Raw genomic sequence first — 13,309 nt, forward strand, 5'->3', positions numbered from 1 at the left:
CTTTCCTGTCACGTGCAACACCGGAAAATCTATTGAAAGGAGAATTCATCGCTTTCTACAGGACATCAATCTTACAAGAGTCTTCGTGGGAGTGCTTTAAACTCAATCCTCATTCAACAGTTGGTATCGTGCTAAAATAACGAAGATAAAGCATTGATTGCTATCGAGTCACTCGCTTACAAGATAATTTTTGAGCTTCGAGAGAAAGGGAGACCGAGAATTCCTTAGTTTCGTGCCAGAACCATCGTTGAAAAATCACGTCCTAAAATGGCTCCGATTTCTACAGCAGTAGGTTGCGCTGTGGGCATACCCATTGGGCTTGGTGTATTGGTTGCACTGTTCTTTTGGGCACGCATGCAGAGAAGGCTTAAAAAAGAGGAAGAAGAGGATAAAGAACTGCAAAACGTACTTCAAGACAATGAATCGATCGCGTTCGGAAATCTAGAGTCGCTAAAACAGCCTGAAGTTTGGGAAAACAAGAAACATGTGTCGGGTGATATTGCCAAAGAGGATACAGAGGTTTGTTACGACCACAAGGTCTCTGACCATCATATCTCGGGATCCGGATCTTCTGATGGGTCGGTGAGCCACGAAGAGAAACTTTCCGCAAGCGCTGCTGGCAACGATAAGGGAAGGAATAGCAAACTGTTTGTCCCCGCATACCGAAGGAAGATTAATACACTTCAAGCCAAGCTAACCGGAAGTGCTGGCAATAGCACAAGAAATAGCTCCAGCACTTCACTCACGTCATCGCAGAAAATACCCAGGACACAAGTAAGTGTGTACGATCAGATGATTCCGGTAGTGGCATCCGATGCTCAAGGGATCTTCGATGATAACGAAGAAAAGGATCGACAGTCGAGTAATGATCATCTCATCAGGAATCTCAACAATCAGGACTTTGGCTCGTACCCAAGACGTGCCTCTTCATCGAGCTTGAGCCAGTTGCATTCAACCAACCACTCGTCATCCTCTTTCCACACACGGGCATCCTCCCTGAGCTCCGCATTAAAGCCGGGAGCACCGGCGGAAAACGTCTTTGCAACGCCGAAAAGTGAGAAAGTGTTGGGCAACAAATCTCGGACTGATGACAGGGTGGACAAGCAAGACAGACAGGGAAAACATGACGACGTTTACCTGCTGAAAAACAATTATGACATAACAAATTCCAGTGAAATAGCGGAGGAGGATCAGTACGAAAACGAGTTTACAAACTATTCAGCAAACAAACGAGAATTCATCGATAGTCTGAGGCCGAAAAAGCTTTAGAAGTTCAGCTATCTGCGGGAGCGTTATTCCAGGGCCTGTTCCGCCAGCAGCGAAGCGCGGCCCAGCGCTCAGCTAAGGACATTACTTTAACGAGTCTTCGCTTACGTCAGGTGAGAGAGATATTTCTCTTGTTTATGGTAGAAACATATATACATGATAAACCGAAGAGCCACTCATAACGTCTTAACACCGTCCTCTGACAAGAGGTCAATCTTTTGGTCTCCCACAGTCAAACTCCACTCGTGGATCAGGAACTCATCCAGGGGAGTCTCTCTATCGGCCACCAGTCTAACGGTCCCGGCGTTCTTACTGCCCTTGATGTGGAATTTGATGTTCACATTGCCTGCCACCTGATTGAGCTCGCCGTACACCCAGGGCACCAACCCGTCGAACTCGATGTTCTCGCCGAGCAGCTCGGCAGTCGCAGGCGATCTACGTAGATGATACAGCGTGTTAGAGACCACGGGGGACTCGGTCTTTTCATAGTTGAATATAACAGTCAAAGCGGCCGCGATCGCAGCAGCAAACCCTAGAAACTGCACCCTGCGTTTCATTTTCCCCTTATTGGGGTCAGGCAGCTCTCTATCGACTCTCATGGGTCTATTACTGTCCTTCAGCACCAATTTTCTGGCACCATTACGAGCCACTCGAGTCGCTCCATAGCAACGCAGGCTACCTCTAGTCAACAGTCCCAAACGGCTTCTCAACATACTACACTGGACTACAGCAATGCCAAAGCTAGTAGCTGATTGAATTGGCTTTAAACCGTGAACTTCTTATGGCAGACCTCTGGATTTCGCTTGGCTATCCTAGAAGGCATCAGCTGACCGTCTTCTGATAAACTTCCAACGAGGCCCACAGCAACTCATCGGTATATAAAGCTTCAATCAAGCCAGCAAGCTTCCTGAAATGACTGTGGTATGTTCGACAGGCGTCCGTCGTGCTCGGGAGCAACTCTAGACTCCTTTACTAACGAATTTGGTATGTAGTTCGGCAAAGCAGTGCACTTCTCGTTCGATCTGTTGCTGGTCTCAGCATGCTTGGCAGGCATCAAGAGGAACACTGGTCTCACACCCAAGGTAGACACTATAGAGAACACGAGTTTGAGAGAGTACACTCGCAAGTATCTTAATCTGGGGGAGTCAATCTACGATTACAGCGTTGCGACGTGTGGCTCTTCGTCATACTTTGTAAGAAAATGATACTTATTCGTGGAACGGCGTCGGTGTGGTGCAACCCTAATGACTTATGTAGATTTTGTGTATTTGCCTGGCTCAGCTGGGGTTGAAAGGTATTGCGGAATCGCCATCGCTCGCAGGGCTCCTCTTCACTTCGCTCTGGACACTCTTGGGACGCACATCTGGCACTTTACCGTCGAAAAGGCTGCAGAGTATGTCGTAATCGCCTTCGCCGTACGGGTGGTAGGGATGCAGCTTCTCTTCTTCGGCGGTCGGCTTCCCGGCGAGCGATCGCAGGTATTCCCAAAAGTCGAGCCCCTCCTCTTCGTACAGGACACTGATTCCCGCCGTGTTGTCCGAGGGTCCCGTGTGCTTTGATGCTGGGCTTGACGGCGGCGGTCTCACCGACTCTCTAAAGGTCGTGCCCGAGGCGGCTGCCGTCTCCGATGGAAAGCTCCTCGTCCTCTTCTTCTTCTTCTTGGAATTCCCATTGTTCGGGCTGGGATTCAATAATCTGCTGAGATCAGCCGCTCTGGTGGAATCAGATGAGCCCAGCTGCGGCCTCACGGAAGAAGGGAGATAATTGAAGTGCGAGACACGGTTGCGGCCAATATCAGGCGCATCGTCATTGTTTCCAGTACTATGTGAGCCGATTGAGCTAGTCGTGCCGGGTCTGTTTGGATATCCAGCGGGTGAATGTGTATGTTGGACCGCTTGGTTAGGGTAGAAGTCTTGATTCCCATTTGGTTGGGGAGACGGATCGAGATCAAAACTGTTGTAGCTAGGCTCCTGTGCGAATAAGTCGTGATGCTGACTGATCGAGCCATAAGATGCTTTATAGTAATGACTGCCGGTGAAGAGATCATTGGCCGTTGAGGAAGGTCCCATAGACAGATCTGCAGAGATAGGATTGGGCTGCAGGGTCGCTATAGGTTCCATGCTATTGGTGTTAATGCAATTTGAATCATTCTGACCGCCATAATGGTAGTGTATATGCTGATGAAGGGAAATCTTTAGCGAGTATTTTTTGGCTTGCTCTATGAGCTCCTTGACTAGAGCAGAGTTGCTGATAGAGCCGCTCGATATAGACAACCCCTGACCGTCTTTTAGAGTGAATTTCCAATCCGTTTGGCCAGTGTTGTGGAGAAAATTTTTGTTCAGATCATGAGAGGTATTTGATATGGCCGGATCGAAAGTTGTGTCTGAAACCCGCTGATCCGATCCAGGGTTCTGGCTTATGCGTATCGAGGATTCTTTAGTATAGACCTTTGGGATGAGAGCAGAACCATCCAAAGTCGTGGACATCGGGCTTCGTGTTAACTCTGAGGAGATGTGGTTCATGCTCCCACCAAATGGCGTTGAATCTTTCAACGATGTTGAACTTTTTCTTCCATCCAAAGAACTTGTCCTCCCATTTGAGCTCATTTTCTCTCCGGTAGTATTGTCTGGAGATTGACTGGAATACGGTATTTGCTGCTGATGTAAATGTGGAGTTTGGCCGGATCTGACTTCGCCATGGCTAACTGTTTTGCTAGCATGATTGAGGAGGGGCTCAAATGCATCAACCGAAAGAGATTTGTGAACTTCTTCCTTGGAAGTAGTGGGCGTGTCATCAGCAAAACCCTGATCTTTTTGGGTAAACATTGATTGCTGCACTTGAGGAAAGATGCGTGGACTTTCTTTGGTAAATTTTGCACTGTCTGTTAGTGGGCCAAATTCTTCTTGATCTCCTTCTTGGCCGTCGATTTCTTGATCGTGATCCTCTCTTTCTTCTTTTGCCTTGACTGCCTTCTTTTTGGAGGCACCTTTCTCCCGCTCTTTGGCTCGAAGACTATTGACCAGAGAATCTATGTCTTGATTCTCGTTGACAGCTTTGACAATTTCCGGAGGCGCCTGTCCTCTTACAATAGAGGTGATTATCTTCCTCCACCTGTTTCTACACGTCAAACTAGGTCTGGATTCAAGTTCAGATGAGATTCTCCTCCATTTCGTCCCATAGCTTTTCACTTTACTAACTAAGCTCAGATCCTCCTCCAGAGTCCAAGCTCTCAATCTTCCTTCACTGCTGGGGCCCAAAATTTCAACGTATCTCTTCGCACATTGGTCCTCCGTCCTGCCCGAGATTTCGCTCGCAACATTGAGCCAGTGAGATCCATGCTTCGCGTATGCCTTCAGAAGCAGTTCATCCTCATCTGGATCCCATTTGCCCCTCTTCAAGTTTGGATCCAGCGAAGAGGTCCATCGCTTTCTCAGCTCCTTTGGCTTTCTATGACTGTTCTTGAACCGCGCGGCAATGTCCTCCCAGGAGACTTTCTTACACGCCTGCTCAGATTCCTGTATCGATTTAATATCATCTGTCCCGTTGGCATATCCCAGTTCAACAAGTGCCATGCTTAGCAATGATCGCAGCTCATTGTCATCCTGCTTAGACCACGAGTTCCGTCCGCTTTTTCTATATGTCTTATAACCCAGAGATTCCGTAATATCCAGCGGATCAAACTGAAGGGATTTCTTTGTCTTGCCACTCTTTGCTTTTCTCTCCATGTGAATTAACAATCGCTTATGAGTTTCGCCGGTCTGTTCGACAGTGTAATGCTCACAGAAGCGCAAATCTTCAGTGTTTCGAGATGAAAAAACGCAGATTATATGGTGATCAACCAGAAAGCTCTCTACACATCAAAATCGCCTCAGTCTCTGTATTTCACCGTCTAATTGCTGTATCTTCTTTGAACTCATCGCTCAATTTTTAGCCCAGAAGTTGCAGCAGATCCGTGGAAAATTACCGTATAACGAACAGTAGATGATGAGATGCCAGCTTCAGCAATCAGAGCGATCCTGGCCTTTCTTGAGCCCATGGCGAGGCTCGGGGTGTCGGGACTGTTCTCTCTCTAGCTAAGCGCGCTAAGATCATCCTTTTGGAAGGTTCTAGCGCTCCGATTTGGCTGACCCAGCACTCTGAGGCTGCAGTGGCCTGTGGAACGCTGGCAGCTGGCAAATCTCTGTCTTTCACATTTCCGAAGGCTGCCAGCACAAACTCAGAGCGTGCGGGGTGCACTTTCAGAGCTCTCTTCCAAGCTCGTCGCTCCTGGCATCGCCATTGTCAGACAGTTGATTGCAAGACGATCAATAGTTCTCTTGCCGCCTCTTATGCATCAAGCTCGCAAGCTTGAGGTCGATCCAAGTACTTTTCTGCGTGAAGCAGTCCTCCGCCAGCTTGATTCAACTTCTTCCCAGTAACTAACCAGAGGGCGAGCAAAGCTGCCAATTTCAGACGCTGCCAGTAAGGCTAGCTCTGCTCTATCGAATTTTGCCACAGTGCATCTCTGCCTCTCGATTCGTCCTTTGTTTAGTGTGTATTGTGTACTGGCCTTAACCAGAATGAATTGAATATCGCTTCACTAACAACCACTCCTAACTCTGGAATATCAAAGAAGTGAACGAGATTACATGCTGGCAGCTAGCTCACCTCGAGCTGATGAATCCGGTGATAGTAGGGATCCAGTTACACAAGAGACCCCAGTCGCAAGTCGAAGCTTTTCAAAAGGTGATGAGTCGAAACTACAGACAATATATGATGGTGCAAACCATGCTGAACCCGTTGAATGCAGAGGTACCGAGGAGCTGCAACTGATAGAACGGGCGACTCCACACACGCCTTTGCTTGATGATAGGAATGGAGAGGCCCCTCAGAGTTGGGAATCACATACTATAAGGAATGATAAGGTCGATAATCAGGTACATAAACATGAGATAAGGTATAACAAACGAACACCGAATTTGGACCGAATAGCCAAGTTCCTTAAAGGCAATAGAACTCCGGGAGATGATAATTTTCAACTAAAGTTTGATGTTTCCGGAGATGATGATACACCTCTATCGAAAAGACATGAAGACTCGCCAGTCAATCGGGGACGCAGAGAATCTGCGTTCGACCACAGCCTCAATCATAGACTTGGCAGGACCAAGTCTACCGGCGGTGATGGAGTCGTAATTCGAGACTTCGGGGGCCACGACAGTACTGGATTTACAGCAGGAACGAACGGTAGTCCGAAAGCTAGAAATAAAGCTTCAAGCGATAGACGAAACAGTTTTAACCATTCAGATGCACAATCTTCTTTTATCAAGCCTAGCAGACCTCGGCTTCCGAATCTGGAGCGTCGTACGGTCTTGAGTGAGGAGGATGGTTCTCACATAGGCGGCGTAAAGGAAACTGGCGAATTATCCAAAGAGCAAAAAGATGAAACTGGAAGGAGTATAGTAGGATTATCTGGAGCTGATGAGACAAGCAAGGAACTGCAAAATGCTGCCGCTAGCCATCTGCAGGAAGACAGGACAGTGGATTATTCGCACATTGACGATACGACTGAAGGTATACCAGAAATGTGGGTATTGCGGCCCAATGATTCGGATGTGTTCAACAGCAACAAGTCGACACAGGTCATCAATACCACAGATACACAAGTTTATACTAAAGAAAGCCCCAATAGAGCAAATGAGGATAGGGAAATATCGTTCATAAAAGAGCCAGTCGAGGTTCCGAGCCAAGTCATCGCCTCCCAGAATGATACAGTTCCTCGTAAGAAGGAGGCAAATATTGGTAGCATGAGCCATGAGTTTGGTGTTTCGACTCAAATTATCCAATCGCCGGAGGAGATTTTGTCCAACAGTCTAGAAACTCCTAAAACTTTTCCAAAAATCAACTTTGAACCAATAATGGAGGTTCCGGAGACGAGCTCTCCATCCAAATCAAGAGAAATTGGATTGGAAGGAAACTCGTCTCCTAGCCCAAGAGACTGGGATAGGAAAAGAACCTCTATTGCTACACAAATCGATGATTCTACGGAAAGGGTGCGCCTGCAGATCTCTAGCAAAGCTGAATCTCCTCCAAGTAATGATGAAAACAGCCAAGCAGAAGCTCCAACCGCTAGCCCTGATACTGTTGTAGTCTTGAGTGATATTGAAGTGACCCAGGAGCTCCCAGAGATAGAGGAAGATGCGGCACAGGCAAAATCGAGCTTACTTGGGAACACATACGGAGAGCAGAAATGTGATGATGATCAGGTCATCACAAGTAGAAAGCGACGTGAGGCTGAAACTGTAGAGTTGATCGTGGAACAAGAAAATCGAAGCTCTAAAACGTCGCCTACGAAGAAAGTTCGCCCCAGTCCAAAAATAAGGCGAGATGAATCAGAAGCTGGGTCAAGAGCCGATAAGGAACATTTGACAAGGGAAAGCCAGACTTCAAGGCCTCCAGAACCAATTCAGGACCATAATTACAACAGTGATCGAATAATGTCAAAGTTGCCTACCGATATAAGATATTCAGATGAAGAATACCTCAGCAAGAATGATATCAGATTCGAAGATGCTGTCTGGTGCCAATATAGCCTAGACTATCGATACTATCCCGGTCGCATAGCGGGCTATGAGGAAGAGTCTGAAAGCTACTGGGTTTACTTTGAAACAGGGAAATCTTTAACGAAGAGCGAAGACATATATTATCTTGATATAAGAGTTGGTGATATCGTTACTTTTGGAGGGAAAAAATATCAAGTCGTTGGGCTGGAATCTAGGGATAATAATGAGGACGCGATTAGGTGCATTAGAGGCTATGATACCGTTCATCTCAAACGAAGAAAAAAAACTGGTAGTTTGGGTCAAAAAACTATTATTAAACCGTTGGCTTCAGCAAGTCTGGATTTGACTGAGTGGACTAAAAGACCAAAGATAATCTTGGATAATGGGTTTCACACAAAGGCCAAGGCTTACCAGGCTCTGCAACATCCAATTCGTGGCCGGAAAAGTAACGCAACGTCTTCCCCTCGTAAAGTTAAAAGCACTACTCGCAAGGAACAATCCACACGACCAGTCTATAAGGAAGAATCGGATGAAGAAACCAATTTAGTTCGAGAGAAGAACTCTCAGGCTGAACACAGCTCTCTTGATTTGGTTCCAAGTTGGTTAAACATCTCAGAGCAGAAAAACAATGAAAGCTGCAAAGTCTTTGAAAATTGTCTTTTCGTCCTGACGGGACTCAACGAGGATAGACAGCAACTTTGTGATGTGATAGAGTCCCAAGGGGGCGAAATTCTACAGATAGGCTTCTCAGAACTTTTTGAGTATGAACTGCAAGAGCACAATGAGACGGGATGTATTCTCTATGCCCTGCAACTTGAATGGAGAAGAAAATTCGTGGAGAAAAAATACAGGTTTGCTTGTCTGATTACGCGAAGACATCTGCGAAGTCTGAAGTATCTAGAAGCTTTGGCCCTAGGCTGGCCAACTTTGCATTGGAAGTTCATTCGAGCATGCCTGCAAAGAGGCAGGATTTGCGTTGAATCCATTCACCAATTTCTTCTGCCTTCAGGAGAAAGTTATCGCTTGTCGTTTGAACCTAGCACCAAAAATGGCATAATCAAGTCAAACAACATCTACCAATTCTACTCGAAACTATTGCAAGGACACATGCTCGAAGCACAAGTACATGCGATGCGGGAACAAATGGACGATTACGTGGTTATTCTCTACGGCCGATCGGAGTTGGACCACTTCATAAGATTTGCGCTAGCTTGCCTGGGGGTTGCAAAACTCTATCATATCCAGGGACGAGCCACTACCACTTTTCAGGAGGAAGTGCAGCAAATAAATGGGAAGCTCGCGGACCTCCAAAAAGAAAATGATAATTTAAAGGTGGTGATATATGTTAACAGGAGCAGTAGTATTTCAAGCGCTCTGTTGGAGGATATGAGACAACAAATTTCTTTGGAATATCGAGATATTACCGCTAACGGCTTTGAATTTCATGTGGAAGCAAAAGAATGGTTAATTCAGACCATCATAAATGGTGCAGCCGGCTTTAATGAATAATGCGCTCTTCATATCATGCTGCCGAACGGGTGTTTGGCACATTAAGTACAATATGGTCATGAATATTAGTGTTACAAGTTTATAAAACCGCGAGGATACGACAATGTGGATGAAGTTGCCCTACACGACTTAAGATGAATAATCGTAAATTGGTGTCAGTTCGTGGCACGAAGCATAGATAATAGTCAATTACGTTTCCTGTCTAACCTTCTTAAGAGGTACTGACACGATCAAATGCGCTTAACCCAGAGATTGAGTTCAGATGAGAAACATCCTCGCCTTTATAAATGTCTTCAAGCTTTGTAGCAGACGCTTGATATCGTTCTTTCTCCTTTGCTAGACACATTTGCAGTTCTTTAAAGTCGTTCGTCATTCTGTCCAAAATCTGGCAGTTCACATAACGTTCTCTAACAAATGTAAAAAAACACTTTGCAATAACAACATACTTTTCCGAGAGCCTATACCTTTCAGCAAATCCCTGTTTATGGCCATTGACGTTATTTAAGTGATCTAAGTTCTGCTTGTCCGGCATCCATGATAGCAATTCGGTAAAAGATTTAGAAAGAGTTGGTTCCCTCTTATCTTGGCCATCGATGCGTTTCGAAACTTCGGACTCATCGAAAATGAGATCGCTCGGTTCTTGAGCCATTTCACTGTGACTTGTATCACCTGTCGCTTCCGATGGCAAAACAGATTCTGCCATCGAAAAATCAAAAGGATCATAGGTAGGATGATCGCTGTTAAACGGGAACTCATTGTTCAGCTGCTCGGACATCTTGAGGAAAGAGCTGTCATTAAAAGAATACACCAATACATTATTGATCAACTTTTCCAGTTCTTCGACGTTGATAGATGAATAATGATGGAAAGATTTTGGGAAGAAGTCTGCATTTTGCTGGATGAAGTTATTGGTCATCGACACATCCTCGAAATGAGTAAACTCTAAAGGGTACTTTTGTGAAAGAAAAGGAATCAAAAGGCGGTCTGCCAGTCTTTTAAGTTCCGTAAATATGCAGAGCAGTTTGAAATTGGGCTTGTACTCAAAATCCATGATGAACTTAAGCAGTACTAGAAAGTCATTGTGATAAGCTTGGAGATTGAACATAGATGTCACTTTGTTATTCAGATATACCGAAGTTTTTGAATCATTAAGTTTGAAAACATTGGTAAGGTTTTTGATAGATGAGTTCAATGCGACCAGAAAGTCCGATAATAGGCTGTATGAACCCTTGCTCAAAATAGTCATACTTCTGGGATTGATGAAGGAGTCAAAGAGTTCATTCATCCGACCTTGCCAAAATTTGGAGCCAATGTTCCGATCAATCCTGAGCAAGAAATACATCGTCATTAAGCAATTCCGCAGGACAATGCTGTCACTTTTGAGGATCGAGGTATAGTCAAGTTCTAAGCCATTGAGGTCATTAAGGTTCAATTGTGACTGGATTTGCGCCAAATTTTTCTCCAGTTTTTTAGTATCTATTCTCGTGAGAAATACATGGAAGGTTGAGTGAGTGCTTATATTGAATTCATAATATAGCATGATAGACGCAAGCGACTCGGGTATTGGCTTCATACCAGAATGATTAAACGTGAAGCTATCATAAAATTTTCGGAAACTGGTGACATTTGACTTTGTCATCGGTTGCTGAGGCAGAAGAAGCGACGCCTTGTTCCAAGTATTTTCGTCATCTGGTATGCAAATGGGCTCTATATCTTGTTCGCTTAGGAAGAGCTTAGCCTCCACGTTGTAAAATATCCTCAGAAACTGACAAAACTTGTAAGCCGATAAAGCACAACGAATTTTTGACTCAAACATGATATAGGAGAAGGAAGTGTCAACACCCGACTGGAAAATTCCTTGATTTCCTGAATCTCCGGAAGAACCGGACACCCCAGTTAGAGTATCATATGAGATCGCCGCAAGAAAGTTATTTTTGATGATAGAGCACACAGCAGATACCTGTCTCTTTATCATTTCTGCATTGATTTTTCCCATATGATCGGCAAAAAGTGAATAGAATATGCTTAGTGAAAGTGATTGAATGAGCCAAACGTGCTGACCTGATCTTTGAATAGGCTTTATACCCTGTGGTGACTGTTGTTGTTCTTTTGTTCTCTCCAAGAAAACATGTAAAACACGCCTACTAGTTTCATAAAGTGTTCTTGTGTTAGCATCAGGCTCAGGTTTGAATAAAGAACCGACAGTGGCAACAAATAATGGCAAACACACCACATTTGAATATTGTAAATGTCGGTCGCTTTCTTCATCCACTGTGTAGCCTTCGTGCACATAGCTCTTTAAGGCTTTCATGTTAAGGTTGAAAAAATCAGGGTGAATCACTGGATGGTGTGAATTGAAAAACTCTCGAAAGTATGAGACATACATGTTTAGCTCCCTACAGCTAGGAAGAAGTAGTCCTTTTGATATACGTGTCCTATCTGTTCCTGTACCAGGGGCATAATTGTCATAGTAATGCTCATCATAGTATCTAGATGCATCGATGCACATTTGCCTCAGCTCTGGGCTAAAGATATCGGAGTTCGGTAACTTTGCAAAGCGTTCTTCGTTCGATCGAGATGTAGCTCTTGTTATGTGAGATAGGGTGAGATGATCCAGCCCATAAGCAGTGTAATCATTATCAGGAGCATCTGTTAGCGATTTGAGACCTTCAATCTGCCGGCTTTCAAAATGGTTTAAAAGCGATACGTGATCAATTGGTATTGGTTCAAAATTCTGCAATTCTTCAGTTTCCTTGAGGTCTTCTAAGTTAGACTGTTCATATGGCAAACAGTTGTGCAATAGACCCACATTTTCCTCGAAATGCAGATGAGCATGCTTTTCAGGGAAACCGCCCGGTACGGTAGCTGATCTGCTGAAACTGGGCGATTTCTTTGAATCGTTGTTGGTAACCAGCTCAGAGGAACTTCGAAGCCAGGGAGTGGAATTTGCAGCTGAACTATTCGGCAAAACACTGTTATCCTTCGACGATGATGAAGGGGATACAGTGTTGAAAAGCGATTTAACTTGCAAGTTGCCGCCGGCTTCATCGATGGACCAAGAGCTTCGGATATTCATACCAGTACCTCCGTTTGCGAGGGCTGCTTCCAGACTGAAGGTGGCATGGTTTGAATCGGGAGATATGTTCGCCGAATTCGTGGTTCCAGTTCTTGTTTTTGCAGTCTCAGTTACCGTTCCGGTTTCTGATGTGGGTAAATAGGGTTCGTTATTGTAGTCATTAATCCAGTTAACGCTATCCAACAGATTGAAATCGTTCGGAGAGCCCAAGGGAACCTGGGCTCCCGCCTGGGGCATGTTCGAATCATTCCTCTCTAGGTAAAGATCTTCGAGATCCGATTTAACATCCTGCGAGTAACTTTCGTCCCTTATTTCCTTCAAATCAATGGGCAGCAATTCCGGTGTTGAGAATCTAACTCTATCAAATTTATGATTTTCTTGGTTTTGTACAGGGGCCACATATTCGCCTGACTGCGCACTGAAGGAAGCTCTACGCTTAATCGCCGTAGAATGTGCACGGAGGTCTGGGCGTCTTGCGCTGCGTGTTCCCAGGCCCGAGGGCTCCGACTTGCCTGCGCTTTGCCGCCTCTTGGCGACCTTGCTTGCGCCACCCTTGTTATGCTTAATTATGGTGTCGCCAAAGTTGCCGCCATGTATCTTGTTCGCGTGCCGCAGCAGCAGATCTCGCCGGCTGAAGTTCCGGTTGCAGATTCCGCAGCTGTACGGCTTCTCCTTCGTGTGCGATCTTTCGTGGCGTGTAAGGTGTTCCTGTCTGGCGAACGCCCTTGTGCAAATCTGGCAAACAAACAGACGTGGCTTCCCGCTCGGAGTCTTGCCGTTCAGCCGCAAGTTTTCAGGCAGCTGGCCCATGAGCTTGTTCACCTTGGAGTTCATATTGTTGCTCGTCGGTGCCGCCGCGGACGGCACATTCTCCTGGTTCGATGGCGAGCGTGACGACATCTCTGGTCTCTAATTCTAT

General features: G+C 45.5%; 6 protein-coding genes across 6 annotated transcripts; 3 read left to right on the forward strand and 3 right to left on the reverse strand.

Moving 5' to 3' along the window:
* Positions 1–267: 267 nt before the first annotated feature.
* On the forward strand, positions 268–1,269 carry AIM20 (Aim20p; the record flags this gene model as incomplete). The annotated part of the gene is made up of 1 exon (XM_037282638.1): positions 268–1,269. One exon carries the CDS (start codon positions 268–270, stop codon positions 1,267–1,269), a length of 1,002 nt encoding a protein of 333 aa, XP_037138533.1.
* A 173-nt stretch (positions 1,270–1,442) lies between these two features.
* COA1 (Coa1p) lies at positions 1,443–1,979 on the reverse strand (the record flags this gene model as incomplete). Its single annotated transcript, XM_037282639.1, has 1 exon — positions 1,443–1,979. The coding sequence occupies one exon, from the start codon at positions 1,977–1,979 to the stop codon at positions 1,443–1,445; it is 537 nt and encodes a 178-aa protein (XP_037138534.1).
* Positions 1,980–2,178: 199 nt separating this feature from the next.
* On the forward strand, positions 2,179–2,471 carry ATG44 (mitofissin; the record flags this gene model as incomplete). Its single annotated transcript, XM_037282640.1, has 2 exons — positions 2,179–2,187; positions 2,259–2,471. The coding sequence occupies 2 exons, from the start codon at positions 2,179–2,181 to the stop codon at positions 2,469–2,471; spliced, it is 222 nt and encodes a 73-aa protein (XP_037138535.1).
* Positions 2,472–2,543: 72 nt separating this feature from the next.
* BAS1 (Bas1p) lies at positions 2,544–4,991 on the reverse strand (the record flags this gene model as incomplete). The annotated part of the gene is made up of 1 exon (XM_037282641.1): positions 2,544–4,991. The coding sequence occupies one exon, from the start codon at positions 4,989–4,991 to the stop codon at positions 2,544–2,546; it is 2,448 nt and encodes an 815-aa protein (XP_037138536.1).
* Positions 4,992–5,894: 903 nt separating this feature from the next.
* RAD9 (chromatin-binding protein RAD9) lies at positions 5,895–9,314 on the forward strand (the record flags this gene model as incomplete). The annotated part of the gene is made up of 1 exon (XM_037282642.1): positions 5,895–9,314. One exon carries the CDS (start codon positions 5,895–5,897, stop codon positions 9,312–9,314), a length of 3,420 nt encoding a protein of 1,139 aa, XP_037138537.1.
* Positions 9,315–9,525: 211 nt separating this feature from the next.
* Positions 9,526–13,290, reverse strand: ADR1 (DNA-binding transcription factor ADR1; the record flags this gene model as incomplete). The annotated part of the gene is made up of 1 exon (XM_037282643.1): positions 9,526–13,290. One exon carries the CDS (start codon positions 13,288–13,290, stop codon positions 9,526–9,528), a length of 3,765 nt encoding a protein of 1,254 aa, XP_037138538.1.
* Positions 13,291–13,309: the final 19 nt, after the last annotated feature.

The sequence above is a fragment of the Torulaspora globosa genome, chromosome 3 (assembly GCF_014133895.1).
Source record: "Torulaspora globosa chromosome 3, complete sequence".
Taxonomy (NCBI): Eukaryota; Fungi; Ascomycota; class Saccharomycetes; order Saccharomycetales; family Saccharomycetaceae; genus Torulaspora; species Torulaspora globosa.